Raw genomic sequence first — 27,794 nt, 5'->3', positions numbered from 1 at the left:
TGTACCAACCCCCATGGTGTGGGCCGGCCGCATCCACATAGAAGACACCTGGCTTATGGCCATATTGTTGAGAAATAGCCTCCGCCCGCGCGAGACGGCGACCATCATGGGTGTCTGCAGTCATGTTCTTCGGAAGGGGTCGCACCTGGAGTGCAAAGCGCCAGGCTTCAGGGATGCGGACCCGTTCTTCTGTATGTGTTGCATAGGATATGTGTAAGCGGGTCAGAAGGCGGCTCCCCGCAGGTGTTTTGCTTAGGCGCAAGTATTGATTGTTAAGATGAGCTTCTCGTAACTCCCCAAAGGTGTTGGTCATCCCCAGACCGAGGAGACGCTTGTTGGAGGTCGTTATGGGGAGGTCGAGCGCTCTCTTATAAATCTTGCGGAGAACTACTTCTAAGGCATTCTCATCGCATTTGCGTAGGCGGAGGTAGGGAGCCGAATATAAAATCCGGCTGGTCACGAATGCATTGGCCAGACGCAGGGCATCTTTGCATCGTAGTCCCCCCCTTTTATTGGACACCCGGCGGAGCATCCGACCCACCTGGTCCCCCACCTTACGTAGCTTGTTTAGGGTAGTGTCTATCTTGCGCCTATGATGAATGAAAAGCCCCAGTACCCGGATCTCCTCGTGTTCAGGTATCGGTCCGCTAAGTAGGGAAAGGGCAATTTTGGTTGTGCACTTTGAGTTGGGGCGTATGTGCACAAATTCAGATTTGCTCGGGGAGCATTCAAGACCACAGCGACGAGCGTATTCGTCCACAATAGCTGCCGCTTGTTGCAGGTTGGTCTCGATGTCTCCAACCGATTGTTGTGTTGCCCAGAGGGTGATGTCGTCCGCATACAGAGCGTGCTGCACACCGGCGACCTCTGCCAGCTGGGTAGGGAGCTTCATCATGGCCAGATTAAATAGTAATGGCGAGAGGACAGCTCCCTGTGGGGTCCCTCGTGTGCCAAGTTGATATGGGCCATATTCTGTGTCTTGCAGCCGGATATAGGATTGGCGATCTGTAAGGAATTCTTTGATATAATTGAAAGTATTGCGCCCACAGTCTGTTTGCGACAAGTGGGATAGGATGATCTCGTGGGTCACATTGTCGAAAGCCCCCCGCAGGTCAAGTGCGACGACTACTTTATCATTGCTGGGGTGCTCGACGGGGTCGAGAATCTCCTTGTGAAGTTGCAACAGGACATCTTGTGCGGATCGGTGTGGGCGGAAACCGTACATGGTGTCTGCGAAAATGTTTTGCTGTTCCAGGAAAGCCGACAATCTGTCGCGTACCATAGTCTCCATCAGCTTCCCCACACACGAAGTGAGGGAGATAGGCCGGAGGTTGTCGGTGTTAATGGCTTTACCTGGCTTGGGAATGAAAGTTACTAGTGCCGTTTTCCAATCTATGGGGAGTGGTGTGCCTCCAATCCAGATAGTGTTGAAGTAATCGAGGAGAGTTTCGTAGGCTGGATCTGGGAGGTTGGCAATAAGCTTTACCGTCACCTTGTCCCGGCCTGGTGCTGTACCTCGCTTCATTTTAGCCAGGGCCGCTTTTAGGTCATGGAGCTGGAACGGTTGATCCAAATCCGCGTTCTCGGAACCTGCATACGAGTACGCCTGACCACGGGGATCCTGGTGTATACTCAAATATTTGTCGCGGAGCGCATCGGCCAGTTTGGCCGTGTCTCCAGTGAAGTTATGTATAGCCCTTTGAAGCTGTTTTTGTGTCTCAGTACGGGTTTGTGCCGGATCAATAAGGGCGCGGAAGAGGCGCCACGTACTCCGACTCGACATTTGCCGAGCTGCAGTGTTGCATCGGTGCACCCAATTGGAGTCGGCGAGTTGGGCCGCGTATTGTGCCGCCTGTTGGGTGATATCCGCGATGCGAATTTTGAGTTTCCGATTGTGTTTTTGACGACGCCAGCTGCGGACTAGGCTGTGTCGTGCCTCCCAGAGGTGGAGGAGATGGTTATCCACCGCCGGGCTCGCCTCTGAGAGTTGAACATTTTGCTCGACTGATTTCAACTGGGATACTAGGTGTTGGGACCACGTTGAGTATCCTTGGTCCATTATTGATTGAGGATTGGTGTAGCTGCTCCTAAATTTGGTCCAGTCGGGTAGTTTTGCATTGGCCTGTGGTCTTGTGAGTGGTTTGGTATGGATTGTAGTGGTAATTATGCAGTGGTCGCTACCGAGGGATTCCTCGGTGTTCCTCCAATCTGCATAGCGAATATTTTTCGTAAAGGTGAGGTCCGGACACGTATCGCGTGTAACGGAGTTACCTATACGAGTGGGTTGCGCGGGATCCGTGTGAAGAGTAAGGCCCAGTGTGGAAACAAGCTCCGCCAACTTGCGTCCGCGTTTCTCTTCACGTGTGTACCCCCATAAGGTGCTGGGAGCATTAAAGTCCCCAACGATTATGAGGGGATCCCGATTCGCGACCTTCAAAGCCCGGCTGAAGATGTCTGCGAATGTAACATTTGGTAGCTTTGGGGGACAGTAAATGTTGAGTATGTGCAATGGGGGGTCCTGTTTGCGTAGCGGAAGGATCGTCACCATTACATAGGAGAAATTAGCGCTAAGATCCAGGTCAACCTGGGAGGCCGTGTAATTTTTATGTACGCAGAGGCAGCTCTGCGCATCCTGCTGGTACACCGTGTAACTGGCAAGGGTGGCGCCATTTCCTGGCTCCTGAAGGGCCACCACAGCAGGTAATTCTGGGAAAGTTGTAAAGAAAAGGCGTAGATCGGCTCGCTTTGTGCGTGCCTTGAATCCGCGACAGTTCCACTGTACAATTTGAATAGGGATCGAATTGCTTCGCGGATGCTTCCTATTTCTAGGGGCGCCCGCCATGATCAAGGGTAGAGTTGTGAGTTTGGAGAGAGGAGGCTTGAGAGCCAGTGGCTCCAAAGAGAGGAGCGTTCGCTATACTGGGGATGGCACAGGGGACCTCTTCTTCTTCTCCGGCGATTCGACGCCTAGACGCTTTGAGCTGCCGGCCTGCGAAGGTTTTGAGCGGGCCAGCGCGCTTGGGAGCGCGGGTGAGTTGAGCGAACTGAGCGGTTATGAGGTTTGGGATAGATGCCGCAAGGTGGCTAATTTTGTTGAGTGCCGCCGTAAGTGTGGCATTGATTTGCGTTTCCAATGCGGATATTCTGTTGTTAACTTGAGTTTCGAGCGCGCTCACTCTCGCCTCGAGTGCCGTGAGGGCATGCGCAGCCTGTCCTGAAGGGGCTGCGTCGCTTTCCATTGCCTCTGCTGCGGGTGAGGCAGAGGTGTGGTTGGGGGAATTTTGGCGGGCCTCCGCTATTGCGAGGCGCTTTTGAAAATTTGCAACCTGCTCGCGGAGAGCAGATATTTCTTTTTGTTCGGCAGAGATTGGCCGTGGTTGGGATTGGGAAGGGGGAGGGAAGGGAGAAGCTGCCCTGCCCGCGCCGCTCACCTGGGAGTGTTGCTTGACAACGTTTGCCCACGTCTTGGAGCCGCCGTTCTGGGGAGGTCCGAGGGGCTTCGCTGCACCGGCTTGAGGCGGCGGTGGCGCAGCTGGAGGTTTCCCCTGGCTCCCGGTAGAGGAATTCACAGGCTGGTCCATGGCTTGGTCGGCAGCCTTGGCCTTCAGCTTGTCCGGGCGACGCTTGCCACGCTTGCGTCGATTCCGCTTCGATTTACGGCCGCGCTCGGCATGCGGGGGCTGGATAGCGCGATATTTAGCCGTACACGCAGGGCCCCCCGTGGCATGGGCCCCGCCGCACAATGAACACTTTGGGTTGCACTGGTGAGGGGCCCGCACCCCCTCAACGAGTAGAGCCTGCTGTCCGCACAGGCCACACCTGTCCAGCCTCTGGCCGGGGCAGGCGTCCACGCGGTGGCCGACCACACCGCAATGTCGGCAGGCTGGAATGGTTCGCTGGTAAGGCCTAACTTGTACAAGCTCTGAATCGTAGTGCACGAAACGTGGCTTCTCTGTTCCGGCAAAAGTCAGTCTCGCTTTGTTGGATGTCCCAAATTTTCGCACTTCCACGATGGTGCCGTAGCGCCATTGGAGCCTAGTACGGAGCGAGTCCGTAGTTTCAGAGTTACGGACGGTAATGACGCCGTAGCAGACGTCCTTGCCGTCTTGGCGCAGGTGCCCCACAAGGGGGACCCTCCCGTCGGGTCCATTAAGTTCAAATTCGCCGATGATCCGGTCGGCTAGCTCAGGTTTCGCAGTCTGAACAATAATGAGGTTTTGTTCTCTTACCGGTATTATGGTAAGGTCAGTTGCGGGTTGCGTGCCCAGGAGAGCCGTGAACGCCCGGCCGTAGCCGGTCTCCTGGAAAGTCTCGTACAACGAGACGCGGGTCCGGGGCTTGATGACGACGACGTAGTCGTCTGGAGCAGGCTTGGGTATAGCAGGCGGTTTCCACTTCGTGAGCAGTCGCCGACTGCGGCCCGACGCGTGCGGGGCGGGTGACTACTGGTTTCCGGCGTGAACGCCGGCCGCGTCTACGGACGCCGGCTTTAAGGCTTGGTCTTGCGCTCGGCGCAGCACTGCGGCGTTCAACGCGGCGCTGCGAAATCTTGCCGAATCTGGGCCTCCGGTTGCCGCTGGGGTAACCGTTGCCGAAACTGGGCCTTCGGTTGCCGCTGGGTTAACCGTTGTCCAGTGCATGTTTTCGGGGTCGTAGCCTCGGCAGGAGATTTGCGGAGCAGCCATACTGGCGTCAGTGGCCAGAGGCCCCGATGTGCCGGGTACCGGTTCGGCCATTAGGCCTAGCCGCGCCACCGGCCCGATCGGGCCATGTGTTGCCCGAAAAAGGGGTTTAACCGGGCCCACCTTGGAAAAAACTGGTGTCCAGATGTTCCCGACAGCTTTCGGTGCACGTTGGGGATGAGCTTGCTAGGGTCAGGCGGAAACTTCCGCTGCTCCGGCTGAAAATCAGCGGAGCCGACGAAGAGCACGTCTGACTCCCCGTGCGAACGCGCGCGTCTCTCCTTCAAAGGGCAAGGCATCGCGCTGAACGGGTGGTGTTCCGTGGACTCCCTGTCAGCGCTACAGCGCGCTGTCGCGTTCCACTCCTAAAGGCGAAGCTTAAGCGTCATTAATTAGCAGTGTAACGGGGGGTTTAGTACGAGGTACTGGGGCGACGGGAATGGCAACGGCAGCAGTCCGGGATCAGGTCGGCGAAAGGCACACAAGCGTAGCGCTGGCCAAAGACTCTCGAGAGCACTGTCACTTCGTCTTCGTCTTTGCAAAACCATCAGACGCATCTTCTTTAGCCTTACAATCGCCCCGGGGACAAGAGGAGCCATCCTGGCGACTTAGGATGATGGCAAGACGGCGGGGTCGTAGTAGGGCTTGAGGCGCTGGACATGAACGGTCTCCCGTCCTCGGCGGCGGAGATCAGGAGACGGCGTGAGGGGTTCCACGACATAATTAACCGGAGAGGTGCGCTCCAGTACACGGTAGGGACCATGGTACTTTGCCAGAAATTTTGAGGAGAGACCGGGAGTGCCTGAAGGGATCCAGAGCCACACAAGTGCTCCAGAAGAATAGTTCGGTGAGGTTTGGTCTTGGTCGATGCGAGAGCGCTGGCGATACTGGGTGTCAGTCGTGAGTGAGCGGGCGATTTGGCGGCAGGCTTCGGCGTGTTGCGCGGCTTGGGAAACAGGCCGATATTCAGATTCATCAGGGTGGTAAGGGAGAATTGTGTCGATAGTAGCAGAGGGTTGGCGGCCGTAAAGTAGGAAGAAAGGAGAGAAGCCGGTGGTGGACTGCGTAGCGGTATTGTACGCATAAGTAACGTACGGAAGAACTAGGTCCCAATTCGTGTGATCAGAAGCGACGTACTTGGAGAGCATGTCTCCGAGGGTTCGATTAAATCGTTCAGTGAGGCCATTGGTCTGCGGATGATAGGCGGTGGTAGTTCGGTGAATCGTGTTGCACTCTTTGAGAAGCGCCTGCACCACCTCAGATAAGAACACGCGGCCTCGGTCACTGAGCAGTTCACGAGGTGCACCGTGACGAAGGATGAATCGGTGCAAAATGAAGGAGGCAACGTCCGTCGCTGTGGCAGCCGGAAGGGCAGCAGTTTCGGCATATCGTGTAAGGTGATCCACCGCTACAATAGCCCAACGGTTGCCGGCTGCAGTGTAGGGAAGCGGACCGTATAAATCAATGCCAACGCGGTCGAATGGGCGTGGAGGGCATGGTAACGGCTGCAGCTCAGCAGCAAAACGATGGGGAGGTGTCTTGCGACGTTGGCAGGGAATGCATGAGCGTACGTACTTCATGATGAAGGTGTACATTCCGCGCCAGTAGTAGCGCAGCCGTATGCGGGTATAGGTCTTGAAAACGCCCGCGTGACCACTGTGGGGGGCAGCATGGAAATATGCGCATATCTCCGAGCGTAAGTGGCGTGGAATAACGAGCAGCCACTTGCGACCTTCGGAGCTGTAGTTACGGCGATAAAGTAGGTTGTCACGAATCGCAAAATGGGCAGCTTGGCGGCGGAGCGCACGGGACGGGGAAGCAGCCGTCGGGTTGGCGAGAAAGTCGAGTAGGGAAGCGATCCACGGATCCATGCGTTGCGCTGAAGGCATGTCGCTGAGACGAAGCAAGGGCAGAGAAGCGCCGGAGGTGGAAAAGGTGGAAAGGCTGGCGATCTCGGCTGGAAGGGGGCAGCGTGACAGTGCATCGGCGTCTTGATGCTTGCGGCCGGTGCGATACACGACGCGGATATCATATTCTTGCAAGCGAAGGGCCCATCTAGCGAGGCGGCCGGAGGGGTCTTTCAGGTTGCAAAGCCAACAGAGCGCATGGTGGTCGGTCACAACGTCAAAAGGGCGCCCATAGATGTACGGTCGAAACTTCGCGAGGGCCCATACAATCGCCAAACACTCCTTTTCAGTTAAGGAGTAATTGCGTTCTGCTGGTGTGAGTGTGCGGCTAGCATAAGCAACGACGTATTCGTCAAAGCCAGGTTTTCGTTGGGCGAGGACAGCGCCGAGGCCAACACCGCTGGCGTCCGTGTGAACTTCGGTAGGAGCGGCCGAGTCGAAATGGCGCAGAATGGGCGGCGCCGTGAGGAGACGGCGCAAGGTGTTGTATGCGTCGTCGCACGCTGGAGACCACAGTGATAGATCCGCACTTCCAGACAGCAGTTGAGTCAAAGGCGCAGCAATGGACGCAAAGTTGCGAATAAATCGGCGGAAATACGAGCACAAGCCCAGGAAGCTGCGCAGGTCTTTGATGGAGGTGGGTTTGGGAAAGTCAACCACAGCACGAAGTTTCGTTGGGTCGGGACTGACACCCTGCTTAGAGACAACATGACCTAAGATGGTTAATTGACGGGCGGCAAAACGGCATTTTTTTAAGTTCAGCTGCAGGCCGGCGTCAGAGAGGCAGGTCAAGACGTGCTTCAAACGGGAGAGGTGGGTGTCAAAGTCCGGGGAAAAGACCACAATGTCATCGAGGTAGCAAAGGCATGTCTTCCACTTAAGTCCGCGCAAAATGGTGTCCATCATCCTCTCAAAAGTCGCGGGGGCGTTACAAAGCCCGAAGGGCATCACCGTAAATTCATACAAGCCATCCGGTGTCACAAAGGCGGTTTTGGGGCGATCGGCTTCTTTCATAGGAACTTGCCAGTACCCGGAACGCAAATCGAGGGAGGAAAAGAGTTCGGCCCCTTGCAAACAGTCCAGAGCGTCGTCTATGCGCGGGAGGGGATAGACATCTTTGCGCGTAATCTTATTAAGGCGGCGGTAATCTACACAGAAGCGGATGGAGCCATCCTTCTTTTTGACGAGTACCACAGGCGACGCCCATGGGCTGCTTGAGGGCTGAATGACGCCGCTCTGGAGCATCTTGTCGACTTGGTCTTCAATAACTTGGCGCTCGGCGACAGACACACGATAGGGACGTTGTCGCAGCGGTGCGTGGTCACCTGTGTCGATGGCATGGGTGACAGTGGAAGTTTGGCCCAAGGAACTTTGATGTGAGTCAAATGAGGAGCGAAACTGATCAAGTAAAGTGAGAAGCTGTGCCCTTTGCGGCGCTGGAAGGTTGTCGTCGATGGAGCGAAGGAATGCTTCGGTTGAGGAGGGATCGGGCGCAGCAGTAGGTGGGCTGAGTGCGGCTATGGAGAGGTGCGGCGCGTCGTCCGCCTCTTCGCGGATGAGCAGAGACGCGAATGGCTGTACAGTGCCGAGACATTCACCTAGGCGCAAGGCGTTGGGGAACGAGAATGGGTTAGACACGAACAGTACGGAGAGGCCAGCGGATATAGTCAGTACGGCGTATGGCAGAGGCAGGCACTTGCGGTGCAGAAAGATAGAGGACGGAGTGAAGAGGACAGTGTCGTCGCGAAGAGGGCCGCAAGAAAGGGGTACGAGGACAGAAGAGCAGGGAGGCAGGTCAATGTCTTCGGCAACGAGGGCCTTAACACAGGCACCAGAAGGGGGGGCAGTGTCCAAGACAGCTTCGGGCAGGTGAGAGAACTCGATTTCAGCTCGAGCACAATCGATGATAGCAGCATGGCGCGATAGGAAATCCCAGCCCAGGATAACAGCATGAGAACAGCAGGGCAATACGACGAATTCGACGGCATAGATGGTCCCCTGGATGACAACGCGAGCGGTACACGCTGCTGACGGCTGGATGTTCTGAGCGCTGGCAGTGCGCAGTGAGAGTCCAGCAATTGGCGTCCTTACTTTTCTTAAAGAACTACACAGCTTTGCGTCCATGACGGAAACCGCAGCACCAGTGTCGACAAGCGCCATGACAGAAACGCCGTCGACGGAAATTTCAATGAGGTTAGCGGCTGACGGATGAGGCCTTTCGAAGTTCGTTGTGGACGCAGTTCTCGCCTCAGGAACTGCGGCGCCTAGTTTTCCTCCTGGTTAGCGGTGGGGCGACGTCGCATAGGCGAGATAGACCGGCGTCGTGGAGAAGAGGGCCGGCGGCTGGAGAGGGTAGAACGGTCCGGCGAGAAAGTACGACTTTGCGGCGGCGCAGCTGGCACAGAGTACTGACTCGGTGGAGGCCAGTACCCAGGAGCTTGGGGAGGAATTTCCGCGTCCGGGAGACGACGGCGGCAATGCCGAGATACATGACCTGGGAGACCACAAAAGAAGCAAATCGGCCGATTGTCCGTTGTGCGCCAATAATCGCTGACCCTTGGAGTAGGTCGACGGTAAGCCACTGGCCCTCGCAAATGCGCCGGAGGCGCATTATAGATTTGCGGCTGCGGTCTTGCGACGACATCGGCATACGTCACTGGAGCCGCGACAGGAGGCGGTCTTGCGACGGCTTCGGCATATGTGAGCGGAGCCGCCACAGGTTGTGGTCTGGCGACAACGTCAGCGTATGTCAGCGGAACCGTGACAGGTGGTGACGGATGGGCCGGTGGAAGAGCCTCAGCAATTTGTTCTTGAATTGTATGTCGGAGGGCTGGAGCCAGATATGATGGTCGGTCGTGAGCGCTCGGCAGAAAGGAAAGTTGACGTGCCACTTCTTCCCGCACGAAGTCTTTAATCTGCTGTAGCAGCGATGGGTCAGGAGCAGGCGTGAGCCCAGCAAGCGACTCAACCTGCTGTGGCCGCTGGCGTGTCAGAATCCTCTGCTTGCGCAACTGCTCAAAGCTTTGACACAGCGTGACAACTTCAGCAACGGTACGCAAGTCGCGCGCTAGAAGCATCTGAAAAGCGTCGTCATCGATGCCTTTCAAGATGTGTTGGATCTTGTCGGCTTCCGACATACGAGCGTTGACCCGCTTGCACAAGTCGACGACATCCTCAATGTAGCTAGTGAAGCTTTCACTAGCCTGCTGAGATCGTTCGCGCAATCGCTGTTCGGCTCGGAGTTGCCTGACAGCCGGCCGACCAAATACTTCGGAAAATTTAGTCTTAAAGGTGGACCAGGTTTGAATATCTGCCTCATGGTTGCGATACCAGAGGTTAGCCACACCGGCGAGGTAAAAGATGACGTTGTTTAGCTTCGTCACATCGTCCCATTTGTTGTATACGCTCACCCGCTCGTACGATGTGAGCCAATCTTCAACATCGTTCTCGTCGGTGCCGCTGAAAATGGTCGGGTCCCGTTGACGAAGGGAGCCGGCACAGATGACAGCCTGGCCCACTTGTACGGCCTGGTGTTGGACGTCCTCAGGCATCTTGCGCGTCGGGAGAGCACGACTACGGAGCTCCAGGGCCGATGTTTTTACCCCGGCACTTCCACCAAATGTAACGGGGGGTTTAGTACGAGGTACTGGGGCGACGGGAATGGCAACGGCAGCAGTCCGGGATCAGGTCGGCGAAAGGCACACAAGCGTAGCGCTGGCCAAAGACTCTCGAGAGCACTGTCACTTCGTCTTCGTCTTTGCAAAACCATCAGACGCATCTTCTTTAGCCTTACAGCAGTTAATTAGTATTCAGGCATTAATCAGTAATTAACCATTAAGTAGTGATTTGCCATCACTTAGTAATTAGTACTCAATTATATGTGACGCCACCGGTGCCACAGAAACAGCCAAGGTGGTGCGGAATACGCTTCCGCCTCTACCCACTTTAGACAGTCAAAGTGCCCCCTGAATTTTTTACTGATCCACCTGATGCCGAGAACTCTTGCACCAGGCTCGTAAGTTCCGAAATAGAAACATATTACAACATCCTGTTTTCTTTGAGGGAAGAAGACTGTCACCACTCCTCGCCACCAGGCAGTCACTGCACTACATAATCACTTAGATAGTAGCACTCTTTTCTGCACCGGGCGGGGTGTGGACAGCACTGAATGTTGTTGTGCCCTAACACGTCACTCTTCCACAACACTGGGTGAAATGTTAAGTTCAAAGACATGTGGTGTGGCAAGTGGGGTCTATGGTGACGTGCTGGCACTCTCTGGACTAGTGGGAAACTCTTCAATGTCCGTAGAGTCTATCCCTGGGTCTGTGTAATTTGGTTTCGGCACTTGTCGCACGATCATCCAATTTCTTCTCAGTGTGCTGCCATTGACATGGACCATGTAGTACCTTGGAGGTTCCACAACTGTACCCTTTTCCCACGGCAATCCTGGAGCAGGTTGTTTTACTCGCACCGTGTCTCCTTTGCGTATTATGGGGAGGTCCTGTGACGCCCTGTTGTAGTATATACTACAACTACAATGTACTACAGCTGCTTCCACCATCGCGTCTCGTTTCGTTTCTGCCTGAGTGGCCCATTTTAAATGTCCGTCTGCAATCATAACGGTCCGTGGCAAACGGTTCTAGTAGTCTCCTCTGAGCTTCTTCGCCTTCCCCTCTACGACTCTCCTTTGTACCACCCACAGACCAATGGCCTAGTCAAACGCCTCTACCGCCACCTAAAGGCCGCACTCACCGCTTATCCCACACCAACGGAGTGGGCCCAGCACCTGCCTCTCACCTTATTCGACATACGCAGCATTATCGAACAAGACATCTCTGTTCAAAGGCTGAGCTTGTTTATTGCATATCACTTCGTCTTCCTACTGACTTCTTCGGGTTTCCAAGATCATCTCCCAGCCCTAAAGACTAAATACAGCTCCTCCACGATGTGTTTCGATATCACCTATCTCAGCCATGGCACTCCGGGGCACCAAGTCAAATGCAAATCTCCTCGGACCTCAGGACTGCTACCCACGTTTTATGGATACTTTCGATTCTGGAGGAAAGCCAGTCGTCGAATTCCTGGCCATCGGACCCGCTGAAGATGGTTAGGCCGCGCTGCCGCAGCGCGCCAGGGCCAGTTTGCTCGGTGGCCAAGGTTTCTTCAATGCCACTGCTTGGAACCGCGGAACGGTGACTTATCACCTCAAAATACAACGGGGTTTGTCCACAGGGAGAGCTTGCGTGTAGAAGAGCAGCCAAATTGGCAGCAGAAACGGCAACAGTCTGCGCACGGGTCTCATGCTGTGCGCTAGTGGTGCGTCTGCCGCCGCGTACCATATTCCCCTTTACGGTGCATTTAACAATTTATCTCAGTTAATTAAATGAATAAAACCACTGCTTAATCACAACATACTGGTTGCCTAGCTTTGCTGGACACCTCGCCGGTCACTAGTCGCGATCATCATGCAGGCGTTCGGCGTCACTCGTCAACAGCCGGTAGGCGACGCAATCTAGGAGACCTTCACATGGTCAAGGTATTGCTGAAAAGTATTCTCTATAGTCAGCCTATGCACGCAGTAACAGCTGCGGGCATGTATACTGGCACTAATTACTATAAGTGAAGTCAAATAGAAAGAAAAAATGCTGAAGAAAACAAAGAGCGGCTAACAGAGAGAAGTTATATATCACTGGAATTTATACAGTTCGAAAGCGGTGCTGTATTTTTTATCCTCACATCCAAATGAGAAATGCACTAGTCCAGTTAATTTTTTTTTTTTACAGCAGGGCGGCTAATAGATTATTCGCGTTTTCTCTGGTGCTCACCTTGTCGTAGCCTATCGCGTGATCGCGCCGCCCTCGTTACCCGCGTCGCAAGCATGACCCCTGCTCCGTGACACCACCATGAGCGTTCTTCTGAAAGAACACAACAACGAGCCCGGAAGAAGTGCGTTTGTATCCGCTATGCACCGTGGTCAGTCCCCCGCCTTGGGTATGTGCCATTAAGTCTGAGGATATAATCACCATCATCATCATCACCAAGTAGCCCGGCTCGTGAATTAAGCCGATGATGACGATTATGACGATTATTACCATGAGGTCATCGTTATCATTCGTCTCTCTCAGCTTCCGCGGTGGCTCAGTGGTTATGGCGATCGGCTGCTGATCCGAAAGTCGCTGGTTCAATCCCGGCCACGGTGGTCGAATTTCGAAGGGGGCGAAATTCTAGAGGCTCGTGCACTGTGCGATGTCAGTGCACTTAAAAGAACCCCATATCGTACAAATTTCTGGAGCCCTTAACTACGGCGTGCCTCATGGAGTGAGTAGCTTTGAGATATTAAACCCCCATAACCACAAGCCGTTTGCCTCTCTCGAATGGCGATGCACTTCTTGCTTCTGCTGGGTTCGCCCTGAACGAATAGACAACACTACTGGCGCCAGTGAAAGGGAGCTCAGCGCGCTCAGCCCAACAATGCACTCCACTACCGCGGATGGACGCAGCAGCAGCCAGGTGTGCCGCTCGGGCAGAGGGGCTGTTACGGCAGTGGCAATGTCTTTCCCTACATGCCTACATGCAGCCGAGGCACAAGAAAAGTGACACCGTAAAAAGCATCCTGCTGTGCGTGTCGCAGCGGCAGAACGAAAGCGTGTATGGAGGCAAGGAGGTCACTGCGAGTGAGCCCGCCGACACAGAAGCACATCGTGTACGGAAGTATGATGATCCTGCTATACGAGCTGCCTAGGGTGACGACAAACGCAGGCATTGCATCGCCAAGAGTTAGGTTGCCACAAAGACGCACAGAAGAGCGGCTTTTGTCAAGCGTGATGATGAACAGCATAATCGCAGCACCCTTTTCTAGAACGCAATTTCTGCCCGTGGGGGTGGTCACTGCTCACCTATGAACTCGGTTATTAAGATGGAAGAAAAGGCCGTGAGAAGCAATTATTGATTGCAAAACAATGGGGTATTTTCGATAACATGGAGTAGACCGGCAAAAGTTCTGCAAAAGGCCGGGAAGATGTGATCATGGCCCTCAGATGTGATCATGGCAAAGCAGTATTTTGAGCAGCGCGAAGCTAACTGACGCAGAGCTGCAACTACACCAGTTGTTTCCGACTCGTAGTCAGCAGTCATCTGAAAGCAGGCAACGGCTCAAGTTGTGAGGCACGAGTTGAGAAGCTCTACTAAAAACCAATATGCTTGCGGAAGACAAGCTTGTCGCCTCGGGCTCCTTCGCTAGCGTAGTCGACCTCTTTCGGGTGATGCAAAAACGTCAAATCGGCGCAGTTGATAGATCGGTAAAAATGCGGTCCTGTTGCAGTAGTATTCTTTAAAAAAATAACACATTTGATGGTCAATTTATGAACGCTGTACACCCATGGCGCAAACCTGCTTCGCTTTACGTGCAGATGCAGAACTGCGAGCTGGACGGACGCCGGGATCTGGACCAGAGCAAGGAATACGTTCGGGAAAAAATGGTGCAGTTCCTCGACTCCCTGACTGACCTCGGAGTGGCAGGCTTCTACGTAAACGCTGCCGAGAACATGTCTCCGGACGACCTGAGGGAAATCTTCGGCCGTCTGAAGTCCTTGCCCACTGCTTTCTTCCCCGAGAACTCATCGCCGTTCATCTACCTGCAGCTGATTCGGCCCCAGCAGAACGAGGGAGTCCAACACTGGCAGTACCACAGCTTCGGCAGGGTCACCGCGTACGGCTACTCCAGCTTTCTCGGTGCGTGTTGCGGCCGGCGGGAAACCTCGTCCGCATTCTTCTTCTTCTTCTTATTATTATTATTATTATTATTATTATTATTATTATGTTCCTTTATTTGCTTCCTTCAGTGATGGGAGGGTCGAGGCAAAACGCTGCAGCCCTTGACTAGCCCTGATCCCCTACTATGCAGCAGCAGCACACGTTGCGCAACCCGACACTCGTTACTCAGAAATGTGAAAAAAAGCAATAGTAAAGACGGTGAAAAGAATATTAATATTAAATGTGCAGCTTGCACAATACAGGATCATGCACAAAGGAACCAATTCGTAACAAGTGAAGGTATACACATCTTAACGGAAGCCTACATGTGATTAAACAAATAGGTACAGGTTTTCAGAGTAAAAGATAAATTATACCTGTGCAATTTCCACCGAAAACCACTAAAATCTGTAAATTATTCAAATATACGGCAAATAGTGAAGAAAAAAATAATACACAAAGGCAATAGAGCCAGCACAGGTCATACTGGTATATAGCACAGATTTAACAAAATCGTTTCACAATGCTACATAGGCATAAAAAGAAAATAAATCATGCTTTCTGACTATCCGTCACGAAAATCAGAGTATGAAATGCTTGAAAAAAAACGGCAACTATATTGATATGCATTTCAGTTCATTTGGGTTAAGACCTCAATGTCTTTTATGTGTCATACTGAAGATATTTAGCGTAGTTTCTGCATGGCTTTCTGTGCGCGTCTATAGCTACGCCCAGTGCTAGGACTGAGTGTGACTCGGCAAAATGCGAGACAGCTGAGCGTGACTCGAAGAGCACTAGGCAGCTCCAAGTGGAGCTGCCACCATAATGTCGATAATAATTTCCATGGCTGCAAGGCTCCTGCATCAGTGCTTCAACCCATTCCAGTAATGCCCTCCATTAAGGCCTCTTCATATGTCTGCCGTTGCCTCATTCATTATGGACGTTGTGCACACAAGTTTTGCAGAACTGGTGCTTCCTGATGAAGGTCACCTTCACTGGCTGAATGCCACATGCCTCAGCTTGGGTGCCACATTGTGGCCAGAAAACTACTTCAGCTTCTCCAAGTCCTAGAGGTTGGGCCTTGGATTCAGATTCTCAATGCGCAGCGTCTGCAGAAAAAAAGCCAGCAGTATGTGCCCCCAAAAAATTCAGTTAAAGGATCCCTGAGAAGGATCTTGGAGATTAGCTATAAAACGCTAGCAGTATGTAGAGTACAGGCCACCGAGCGTTCCCCTACTGAAAAATCCGGTATGAATTTTAAACCGGAACCGCATACCGGGTTATTGTGCAGGATTTGCGATATCGGAGTTTCCTGTATAAAACAGGACAGTCCTGTAGTGCAAAGACTAGCCCGGTATTATACAGGAGGGCTCTTTATCACAGGACAAAGGCATGAATAAAATGCTTCAAATATATCCCACTTGTACTAAATCTGCACAAACACTGGGGCATTTCTGCAACAAGTGCCCTAAGTGTACAGCCAAATGATGCAATATACAAAGCCTCAGAAACTGGTAATCTGCGATTATCAGTGACTCGCACTGTAGTCGACGTGCAATTGTGTTATTTGCTCCCAGCTTTCACTAAGTATTGGTAGCTTGGTGAGTATTATAATGCATCAAAAACTCCAAAAGTCGTTTATTTCTTTCGCATGTCTTGAACCAGCTCACTGAGGAAATAATTTAACTTTTCGCGATGATCTACCGGCGCTGGGGTCTCTACAGGGTGCTGGCCAATGAAGTAGTCAAAAGCACCTGCAGAAAACAAAATATGATTGCTAGTACATAATGCACCCAGCTGGTCATATAATTGGGCACTGACACATAACATAATGCATGGAGCAATGTGACATGCAACTTACGGCCAATGGCTTGTAGCTTTTCAGGCGTCATTGGCTTTCTCCCCACTGTGGAGGCTTCTGACTTCAGGTACCGACGGCAAGCTTTCCCTCTCACGCTCCTTTCCAGGAGTTGTGGAGTCGTCCAAAGGCTGCGTCCTTGCAGAAACGCGAATCTTTGGGTGCCACCGTAACTGCTGCCCACATTGCTGAACGAATAAAAATTCCATTCCCGAGGTGGACCTGCATGCAATAATCACAAATGCATACCCCAATAGCACGAACGGGGCTCTGAATTTCGGGCCCTCGTGGGCACATACATGCGCAGACCAGCCAGGCGTCCCATTAAATCCTCACATTAAATCCTCAGCTTTACGTAAACTTGGTTTTCTTCGCCATAAACTTAAGGACGCACCTAGCAATTACAAACTATTAGCCTACAATACTCTTATAAGACCAAAACTCGAAGATGCCGCCATCACTTGGGACCCACATGCAAAAAAAGACATCTGAGAATTAGAAAAAAACAACAGGGGCTCGCAGTATGTTTTATATTTAATAAGTACAACAGAACTGATTTTCCATCTTTGTTAATGGCAGCAAATGATATTAAACCTCTCCACGTCAGACGCAAGATAGCCCGCCTATCCTTCCTTCACCAACTAATCCATGGAAAACTAGGCATTTCTCCAGCCCCCTGTGTGCAGTTTTCTGAAACGCGCAGAACACGTCGTCATCATAATCACACTTTAGCACCACACCTCGCGCATACTAACGCTTTTAAATTTTCTTTTCTCCCGAGAACTATTGACGAATGGAACGCTCTGCCTCTACAGGTGATATCGGCTGTTGATTTTGACAATGCACTTTGTGAGCTTTTTTAGATTGTATATGAGCTACAGTGTTGTGTAAATGTCTTTTTTTTGCCCTCCCTGCATGGATCCAAATGAGGGTCTGCAGTATTGTGAAAATAAATAAAAAATAAAACAAGTGACGCCTGGTCCTGAGCATTGGCAATGCTCAGTATCGTAAATGCACCTCACGCCTTTCGTATTTGAATCAATAATGTTTTGCAGATTGGCCTGGTAACGTTGTTAGTGTGTAAACAGGTTGCTCGGACAATTCCAATGCTTGCGTGGTCATCCTCCTTTATTTACGGCACATTCCGCAGCATCGATGCGATGCGTGATGCTTGTTCAAGGCCTTGAGCCGCTCCCCCTCAGGACGCTATCGCTGATTCCTCTCGCAAGTATACACCATATGCCTTTTTAAAAAAAGAATACAAACCATAAAACTAATGTTAGTCATGTTATCATGAAAGACAAGCAATTTCGGAATGTAACTGAAAGAAAATTTCGCCGGATTTCGTCCGTCTACGCTGTGAAATCTACAAATGGCTAGTTAAAAAGACACTGAACAGTTAGAACTTTTCTGTTGACGCCGATCATGTAACCGAGACAGAGGCAGTACTTAGGGAACAGAGTGGTTTGAAATGCATACTTACGTCCTAGCAGCACGACGTCACCGTCATAAAATCCGCCTTCACCGCCGTGGCCTCCACCGCTCAAATGTCAGTAAATGTTACTGTTCACCACTCACGTCTTTCGGAGCGAAGTCATTCAACACTGAGAAAAGGACGACAGGGTTCCCCGATACATGCACTGGACGTACGCATGGAAGGCGATGTTATCTTCGATTGTGGATCGATCAAGGCAACACCAGGAAAGGCGCAAAAAACTGTAAAACACAAATTCAACGAGGACTAGCGAGTGCCAGAGTGTTTTCGCAGCTTCCTTCATCGCCTCACACTCAACCCAACCACAGGAGAGAAGAAAAACCTGTTCCAAGACAACGCAGGAAAGTACTATTGTGAGGCATTCCAGCGGCTAAAAAGACAGGGACGAAGGTAGCCGAGACAGGACGTCTACCTTCGTCCCTGTCTTCTTAGCCGCTGGAATGTCTCACAATAGTACTACCAACCAGCTAGCCCAACTTTCTACGCTTAACGCAGGAAAGGCCGGGAAGCACTTCTGCATGACGTCACCGCACAGTGACCGGGCCCAGTCACCCAGTGAACAAGTAGAATCGGAGCCTCTTCTCCAATTCATGGAAGCGTCGCGGGGAGCGTGGTCGAGAGTAGGGCGGAAAATGTTCGGTAGTGGGTTGTGGAGTCACCTCCGCGCCATTTCGGGGAAAGGGGCTGGGAGGGACAGGACAGACGCAGAGGAGCCCTCGGGGAAGGAACAAAGGCCGACAGAAAAACTAGAGCTGACCAGGCTTTTTGTTGCGACCAGAATCATGAAAGCAGAGAAGGTTGTGGTGAGAGGAAAGAAAAAAGCTTGCAAAAAAAAATTTGCACAAAGACTGGTTTCTCTTGTGAGGTTTCTACAGGTGGTTTTTGTTTTTATTTTGTTCTCTCGGGCGCTCTACCTTTTCGCTAGCCCGAAGCGTCGCCCTTTAGGGAACACCCCAAGCTGCCGGCTGCGTTGAATTAACCTTTTCTTGTTCGTCGATAGAAATGTTCTGGGTGATTTGTTCTGGGGTGTTCTGGGGTATCTCTTCCTGATAGAGTGAAGGGTGGGGCCGCTCGCGATGGCGCATGGACAAGTTGCGTTATCAATGGGCGATCACTTGACGAAGAAGCCCAAGGAATTCCTGCACGAAAACCAAGAAATTTCTTTCTTTATCGATGCGTCGCTACAGACTGCTGCTAGCGGATATTAAGAAACCTACTGTAATGAACGCGACAGTAACAAACCTTTTGGAGCCTCTGGCGCAGTCGCCGGAGGCTCGCCATGTTCATCAACCAGGCGTGAAGTCCATGTACCACATGTTGCATGGAGACGAAGAAAGCGCTTGTACTGCTGGCGTCACCCAGACTTCGCGCACTTCTAGTGGGAAGCTCCCAGACACCCTTAGAGCGTGTGGGGGTAGCGGTCTCGGACTCGAAGGAGATGCCCTCGACTCGGTGTGGCAAGCTCAGCGGTGACCAGCCACCAAGTGACAAGAGGTTTTTGGGCGTTCGGTGCCCAGCTTTCGCTGGTCGCAAGCCAGAGAATGGGTCGGAGCCAAAGGTCTACAAAAAAAAAACAAAGTTTATGCAGCAAAGATACGATACAGAGGGTTACACAATCACTAGTACAAGCACATACAAAGTGATTAACAAACGATGCAACTCGTGCAAAGTTAATCTCGAGAGAGAATGCAATATACAGGCAATATTGCACCTAAAGTGCACTAACACAAGAGAGAGAGGTAAACAAGCAAAACACAATTTGTTCACCGGGCACTGCGGCAGTCCGACGACCAGAGTTCCATGACGATGCCGTCCCGCAGACTGGCGACCGTTGCCTCGTTGGTCCGATGCTGGCCGAGTGGTGTTTTCCCGGGAGTCGAACGGGCGCGCTTCGATGAAGCTTGAACGGCGGTCCGGACTGACTGATAGCTGTCAACGCTTTCTTTTATAGGCTCGCTTCCACGTCTGTTTGTTCAACGCCCCAGAGTAGGCGCGCACATACACGCAGCATTTGCAGTGCTGTCTCCCTTCCCTCTTCTCACTGGCCGCGCGTCCCCATTGGTCAGAGTCAGGAGTCGTTTCGCGAAGGTTCCCGCGTGTTCTAGCGTGGCGCCGTCGTGGCGGCGTCGCCGACGACCGAGTGCAGAGGAGGGGGACGTGACTTAGTGCACGCAAGGCTACGCCCTTTCCCTCCGGACAGCAGAAGAACCGACTCGCATGTTCGAGAATCTTCGGCGTGGATGACTCATTCCTTCGGCGCACGCCGTGGCGATGGAGAGAGAGGCGCGCGCTCGGCGGGGGCTTTCCCTCTCTCCCGTTGGGCTCGCGCCGGCGAGACGCCGTGCGCGCGGCGGTTTTTCTTTGTTTGTTTCTAAAATGCGCCGAATTTTGTGTCAGCTGGCGTAATTGAAGTGCACTGAAACAAGCAAGAAACCTTATGCTAGCAGCTTTCTCCGCGGCGACCGTAGCACACCAGAAAAAAATGAAATGCCATAAACGCAAAAGAAGCACGAGCAAATCTTTTTTTATTACGACGTTCAAAGAGCAGCTCTTCATCAGAGTGAAACATGCAAGGTCTTGCTATTTTTTTGGGTAGGCTTTCAAAAACTATCCGATAGAAGACGTGGCCTACGTGGACGCAGCTAATTGCGGGAGGGGGAGAATGGTGATAGCGGTAGCTAGCGCCGAGACATATCTCCGAGCCGGCGCTTCGATCACGACGGACAGTCCCGAAATTGCAGAAGAAGCCGCCATCGCACTTGCAATAGTGGGCACGGATGCGTCAATAATAGTCAGTGACTCAAAGGTAGCAGTGATGAACTTTGCCAAGGGGAGGGTCTCCCCTCTGACGAACGGAATCCTGCGGACTGCAAGGGACGACAGCAAAATTCGCATAGTCTGGACACCTGCACACGCATCCCTGGCTGGGAATGAAGCAGCTCACGAACTGGCTCGAGGTCTTGCTTTCCGAGCCAGTGGCCATACCGAGGGCTTCGCAGACAGGGATCGTCTTGTAGGTTACAGAGAAATCACACAACATTATAGGCTCAATCGAACAAAGTACCCCGCTGCTGATAAATCATTGACAAAGAGTCAGGCCACCTCTTGGCGCCGTCACCAAACTTACACGTTTCCGAACCCGGTTATGTGTAGTCGTTATTATCCGGGACAATATTCAAACGGATGTAAGCAATGTAAGGCCAAAGCGGATCTCAACCATATTCTCTGGAAATGCCCTTTTGCCCCCCTGGAGGGACAAAAAATAAAGTCACTTGAACAATGGGAGGCTCTCCTACTCAGCTCCGATCCGGAGACTCAAACAAAAGTCGTCCAACTGGCCGAAGACGCCGCCAGGAGCCAAGACCTTCTGGCCGTCGTTTAGGCGGGGGGCCTATATGCCCTTCAGACTGTTGGCAATAAACGTTTTACAATCCAAAAATGGGTAGGCTTAAACCTTTTACCTCTGATGTAGGATATGCAGGCAGGCTAAATGTGAGAAGGTCGACTCTTCTCGTGTACAACTAACGTACGTGGGACTGTCGATAGGTGTTACCCGGCAACTCGTTATTGGCGCATGACAGTTCTGCACGGAGAAGCCCAGAGTAATCTCAGCAGGACTTACGAAGGCTGCTGGCCGTTACTAGCCGTTTGCCCGCACACAGTCGCCCTGGCTTTGTGAGGGTGCTGCACGGGAAGCCAATATGGCGGTTGCGCGCAATTAACCTTCATGCATCCCCCGTCTTTCATGCACAAACTGCATGTGTTGCCACTGCGCTGCTCACGCTTGGCCATTTTCTTAGCCCTTTCAACAAAACCACTTATGTGTTGATTATCGCACTTATGCGCACGCTGCCCCCTCCCCTTCTCCCCCTAAAAAATATCTGTTGGCGTACCACAGTAAATCTACAGACCAGGCACCAAAACCACGCAGCACATATCGCTCTGAATACAGGGTGGTCTGTCCGGTTTGAGCTTCGAACCGGGAATGACCTGTCGGTTATGAGCTCCGTACCGCAGCGGTCTGTCCGGTTCGGAATCGATACCGGACCGGTATGAACCGGTATAGCCATCAAACCGGACGGGCCTCGCCGGTATGAGAGTGATACCGGACCGGTATGAAACCGATATGTTCCGGTAAAATCCGGTTTGCCGCGATACCGGATCTTTCAATAGGGTCATGCCGCGTACAAGACCTCAAAAGCGAGCCGATAATTTAGAATACGATTTTAAAAACTCCCGCTTCTGCGCCTTGCGGCGACCAGCAGTGGCGAGCTTTCGCCTGAATCCGACGCGCATTGCGTCACGTAGCGTTCTTTACGTCAGCAGTGGAATGCGATCATTGGTTCGCCGCGCCAGCGCCGTCGACGACAAACCAGTTTAGCAGGCGTTGGCTCCGCCCCTTGGGAATCCCCACGCGCGTCTGCGGTCCGCGGAGGGGCCGAGTGCGTGCAGCCGGCGGACTGACATTTCAGCGTGCATAAAGTGACGAGAGAGGAGGGAAAGGCGCGATTCAGATTTTGACTACACATAACTCAGCTTCCACAAAACGCGTCAAAAGATTTTTTGCCGGAGGATATTTGTGACGTTGAATCCTTTAGCATCCTAGCCATATCGCATCTTTGCTGAGACCCCCTTTCGCAGCCCCTTTAATCTGTTTTGTGTAAATTCCGGAAAAGGGCACAAGTAGGTCTAAGGGAGAAGCTTGGGCGAGTTGGTGGTGGTTCATTCTAAAACAGGGCAAAAAAGATACGGACAACAGGAAGAGACGTACAAACACCATGCATTATCTAATGGTGATTTCGAAAAGTTTCAGTTTTTAAAAACATAAACTGCAAAAGCTGACTCAAGTACACAATCTGCTCGGCATCAAACCGGCACAAAATATTGTCACGCGTGGTTCAGTACGTCACGCACGGTTGGGTACGTCACAGTAGGCGGCTGCAGCGGACGTCGGTAGCAGCCCAAAAAGCGATGACTCGTTCTTGACCTGCTTGGATCTTGACTAGGACAGCACCTAAGCCGATGTTGCTGGCATCAGTACGGAGCTCCGTGTCGGCGTTTACGTCGAAGTAAGCCAGAACGGGAGTTGCCTGCAGGAGGCTTTGTAGGCTGCGCAATGCATTTTCTTGCGCTGCTTCCCATCTGAAAGGTGTGTCCGTCCTCGTAAGGCGCGTCAACAGCTCGGCAATGCGAGCAAAATATTTCAGGAAGCGACGGTAATAAGCGCACAATCCAAGAAAACGGCGGACAGCTTCTAGGTCTTGCGGCGGCGGAAAATGGGCAATAGCTGTTGTTTTCTCAGGATCAGGCTGAACACCGGCTTGATTCACAACGTCCCCTAAGTACCTTAGCTCTGTATACGCTAAGTGGCATTTCTCATTTTTCAGCGTGAGTTCAGCAGAGGCTTGTAGGACCAATTTGAGGCGGTGAAGATGCTCCTGGAAAGCCTGGGCGAAGACGACAACATCGTCAAGATAGACGAGACACGTCTGTCATTTTAAATCGGCAAGGATGGTGTCCATGAGGCGTTGGAAAGTTGCCGGTGCAGAGCACACTGCAAAAGGCATGGCCGTATATTTATAAAGGCCATCTGGATTAATAAAGGCCGTTTTTTCACGGTCCCGCTCATCGACCTCAATTTGCCAGTAGCCTGACTTGAGGTTCATCGAAGAAAAGTGTTTTGCGCTACAGAGGCGATCCAGAGCGTCGTCGGTCCGGGGGAGAGGATAGACATCCTTTTTGGTGATTTTGTTTAGGCGACGGTAATCTACACAGAACCACAATGTTCCGTCTTTTTTCTTCACAGGGACGACTGGCGCCGTCCAGGGACTATGGGAAGGACGAATTATGTCGTCGCGGAGAATTTCGTTGACTTGGCTGCCAATAGCGTCGGGTTCAGTGGGAGACATTTGGTAGGAGGACTGACGGAGAGGGTGCACGTTATCGTCCATAATAATGCGATGCTTCGCTAGGTGAGTTCGTCCAACACGCGATGATACCGAGAATGTGACGCCGGAGCGCAGAAGATCTTTAACTTGTTGCTGCGTCGGGGAGAGTGCTGGATTGACGTCGAACGTGAAACCAGTGACTGGGCTCTGCTGTTCCGACAACGACATTGTGGAAATACTGGGTGTGCTGCTGACATGGGCGATGGCATCAACGTGAGCCACAACGGTTCCCACGTTCAGATGTTGGTGTGCACCACCGGAATTGATTATCAGCACTTCTGTTGCTCTGTCGATGACATGAACGACTCCTCTGGCGACAGCAAGGCTCCTGGCAAAAAGCAAGATCTGGTTGCCTTCCGCGACGCCTTCGAAATTCCGCACTCTCTTGGCGCCGTCGTGTGGTCTACATATATGTGTATTGCGTTCTCTGTGGAGAAACACACGGCCTTTGACTGGAGGTCGATGAGGACTCCATTCTCGGTCAAGGAATCCATTCCGAGGAGGACGTCGTGTGAACAATGTTCGAGTATAACGAACGTTGCCAGGTAGGTTGCGCCTTCAACTGTCATTCTTGATGTGCAAGTCCCGGTCGGTGCAACTAACTGACCCCCGGCTATACGAATCTGTGGGCCCACCCACGGAGTGGTGACCTTTTTCAGAGTTGCGGCGAAATGTCCACTGAGGATAGAGCAATCGGCCCCTGTGTCGACGAGTGCAGTGACGTCTGTTCCGTCGAGAGAAATGCTGAGGTTTGCTGTCGTAGACGTCGCGTGAGAGGTACGGCGCGGTGTTCGGTCCCGGCTACGGTGCGGCCCGGGTTCGCTTCGATTTGTCAGGTGGCATTGACGTCGAGTCAACGTATCATGGTTTTGGACGGCAGTCGGTCGTGGCATCAGGTGGGCACCTAGTTGCGGCGTAGGAGGGTCTTGTGCATTGCGTCGATGAGCAACCTCCCCTTAAAAGGTTGCTACTTTTAGTTTTCCTGGCGGGGGCTTGGCGACCTTACCCGCGGAAAGTCACCGTAAGACCGACGAGGAGAAGAGAAACGACGTTGAGATGGGTGGGCTCGGAGACTGTGCCACCGCGCAGTTCGCTAACCGCTTCCCTTTCGCCATGCAGATCATCATCTGTCTAATCAGCAACCTGCTGATTCCCGCCCTGGCTTGTGTATCTCCGGGTGCCTCGTCAGGACGGGCCTTCCACTGCAACGAAGATGGGGCGGCCATATTCCACCCCTTCCCCGGTTTCAACTCATCGCCATTTCCGTCAATCTTATTCCTGGAACCTGAGATGCCTGTCCTCGAACAACCCTGGAAAGACTCATCGCCGTCAAGGGCAGCCAATCCGCCAGCTATAAATGAGGAGCCACCGTCGACGCAGTTTTGTGGGCTCGGAGACTGTGCCACAGCGCAGTTCGCTAACCGCTTCCCTTTCGCCATGCAGATCATCATCTGTCTAATCAGCAACCTGCTGATTCCCGGCCTGGCTTGTGTATCTCCGGGTGCCTCGTCAGGACGGGCCTTCAACTGCCACGAAGATGGGGCGGCCATATGCCACCCCTTCCCCGGTTTCAACTCATCGCCATTTCCGTCAATCTTATTCCTGGAACCTGAGATGCCTGTCCTCGAACAACCCTGGAAAGACTCATCGCCATCAAGAGCAGCCAATCCGCCAGCTATAAATGAGGAGCCAGCGTCAACGTAGTTTTGTGGGCTCGGAGACTGTGCCACAGGGCAGTTCGCTAACCGCTTCCCTTTCGCCATGCAGGTCAGTCAACCATACGCACTCTATGCTAAAAAATCGAGCAATTACTTCTTGGTACAGCTCCCGAGCCCACAGTGTTGTGTCGCAATTGCTTCTGAATGTGCCCATGTTGTCCGCCTGTTACTAACCCTATCCGGTGATGTAGAAACAAATCCTGGCCCTGCTAACCTAGACACTGTCCTGGCCGAATTGCAAAAACTAACCGCAGGCCAAGCGCTACTTGTAAAGAGATAAAGGATCTTAAAGTACAGCTGACAACAACAGACAAAACAATAAACGACCTTAACAACCGCATGATCGATTTAGAGGCCCACTATCAGACCCTCATGCCCCTACGCCAAGACATAGAAACCCTGCAAGCGACCTCAACTGAAACAACTCAGAAGAATGGCCTGAGGGGCGAGTTGGTGCATGATGTGCGCATGTGGTGTCCCCTCTCTTGTTGTGTTCTTCTTGTTGCGCCGCCGTTCATTTCATCATGAAACAACTCACCTTGTTTCAGAGCTAGAGGCTCGCATTGATGATGCTGAAAACCGATCACGCCGTTGTAATCTGATCTTCTACGGAATCCCTGACACCACTACTAATGAGACATATGCTCAGTCTGAGGAACTAGTCATCCAGATTTGTCATGAAAACTTACAAACTGATATTAACCCCGCAGACATAGAACGGGCACATCGTTTAGGGAAACATTCAGAGGACCGGAATCGCCCAATAATAGTAAAGTTCATGCACTGGAAAACTAAATACGATCTTCTATCAAAAGGCCGAATGCTGAAAGGAACAAAATACAGTATAGGCGAAGACTTCACTGGCCCCGTCCAGAAAGCAAGAAAACATCTGCTGGCATTCGCTAAATCCAAATCAGTAGCTTACTCTCTACGTTACAAAACCTTGTGCATCGGCCCAAAACGGTACATTTTCGACGAAGCTTCGAACAGTGTCACAGAAATTCAGTAGCAATCATCCCGTTCCTTAAAGGTAAGAAACAAACCAAGACCCACATCTAGATTTAACCTTTCATTATCCGTAGTTTACACCAACGTTCGCAGTTATCTTCCGAAGCGAGAGCTCGTGTCCAACATCATATCATCAACAGGCAGCAATCTGGTCATCTCAACAGAAACCTCGCTAAAAAATTACGTCACCGATACCGAAGTTTTGGCAGACCTATCTGACTTCCAAGTTTTTCGAAATGACCGCGAAGGATCAAGGGGCGGTGGTGTTCTCATAGCCGTTCATAGCCAAATTTCATGTACTATGATAAATATCAAATTAAAGACTGAAATACTCTGGTTACTATGTCGAGCATCACCAAAAACAGTGCTACTGGGAGTCTGCTCCAGGCCTCCCCATCCCACACCCGACTTTTGCAACGAACTCAATAATAACTTAATTCATCTGACAACAAGCTATCCAAATGCCTCCAATCTCCTTTTCGGGGATTTTAACTTCCCAAACATTGACTGGTGCAACCTCCCATCTGCTTCAATAGCAGGTCCTGTAGAGGAAAGGAATTTCATTGACATCTGTTTGAACTTTAATTTAACACAATTAGTGTCACAACCAAAGCGCGTCACGCCTGAATCTGAAAACATTCTGGATCTTATTTTGACAAATAACCCGGATGCCCTACTTTCCGTTGCATATCTTCGAGGAATTAGTGACCATAATGTCATTCATGCTACCTTCTCATTTCCTGTAACACCAAATAAGACTCAAAAGAAAATTATAACACTTTACGAAAAAGGTAATTATGACGCGATAAATCATGAACTTGATACCTTTTTTCCCAGCTTCGAAGCTGCATGTCACACTCAAACGATCCAAGATAACTGGGCGATGTTTAAGAATAAGTTAAATGATTTGGCTAATAAATATATACCATCTGTCAACATTTTGCACCAGCCACCAAAAACCATGGTTTACTAAATCCTTAAAAAGACTAGAAAATAAAAAAGCGTCTCTATCGGGCGGCTAAAAACAACCCATCCCGATGGCAAATCTACTACGAAGCCGAAGATGAATATTTGACTGCGATCCGCAGCGCAAAGCGTTTATTTTATGCTACTACACTTCCAAATTTGTTGCGCAGTAACCCAAGACAGTTTTGGCAAGTAATAAACCCTCACCCACAACGCGCTATCACTCTCACCAATCATTTACAAGAAACCATTACCGATGCTGAATGTGCCGACGCTTTCAGTTCCGCATTTGCCACTGTTTTCACGAAAGAAATCGAAACGCCCTTTTCTTTTCCTTATTCCAAAATGGAAGGTGCCATGCCAAACATCACATTTTGTGAAGACGGAATTTCATCCATAATCCAGAAGACTAAGCTGTCGTCATCATTTGGCATTGATGGTATTAACTCTAAAATTCTAA

General features: G+C 51.7%; 1 protein-coding gene, 1 long non-coding RNA gene and 1 pseudogene across 2 annotated transcripts in view; 2 read left to right on the top strand and 1 right to left on the bottom strand.

The window, feature by feature from the left end:
* The window catches only part of LOC149367469 (alpha-amylase-like), a 322,554-nt gene that overhangs the window by 106,542 nt on the left and 188,218 nt on the right, over positions 1-27,794 (top strand). Inside the window, exon 6 of the mRNA XM_089574342.1 lies at positions 13,999-14,320. Within this exon, the coding sequence (XP_089430468.1) occupies positions 13,999-14,320 (322 nt within the window). The remainder of the gene's footprint in view (positions 1-13,998; positions 14,321-27,794) is intronic.
* LOC149367471 (uncharacterized) lies at positions 15,996-18,017 on the bottom strand. Its single transcript, XR_016284897.1, has 3 exons — positions 17,683-18,017; positions 16,203-16,421; positions 15,996-16,095 (listed from the first exon to the last, which is right to left on the bottom strand). It is a non-coding gene; the product is annotated as an uncharacterized LOC149367471 (long non-coding RNA).
* LOC149367470 (uncharacterized) lies at positions 25,343-26,369 on the top strand (annotated as a pseudogene).

The sequence above is a fragment of the Amblyomma mixtum genome, chromosome 1 (genome assembly GCF_055824585.1).
Source record: "Amblyomma mixtum isolate Tamu chromosome 1, ASM5582458v1, whole genome shotgun sequence".
NCBI classification, from domain to species: Eukaryota; Metazoa; Arthropoda; class Arachnida; order Ixodida; family Ixodidae; genus Amblyomma; species Amblyomma mixtum.
Note: the sequence above shows the minus strand (reverse complement) of the source record. Positions and strands in the feature narration are given on the sequence as shown.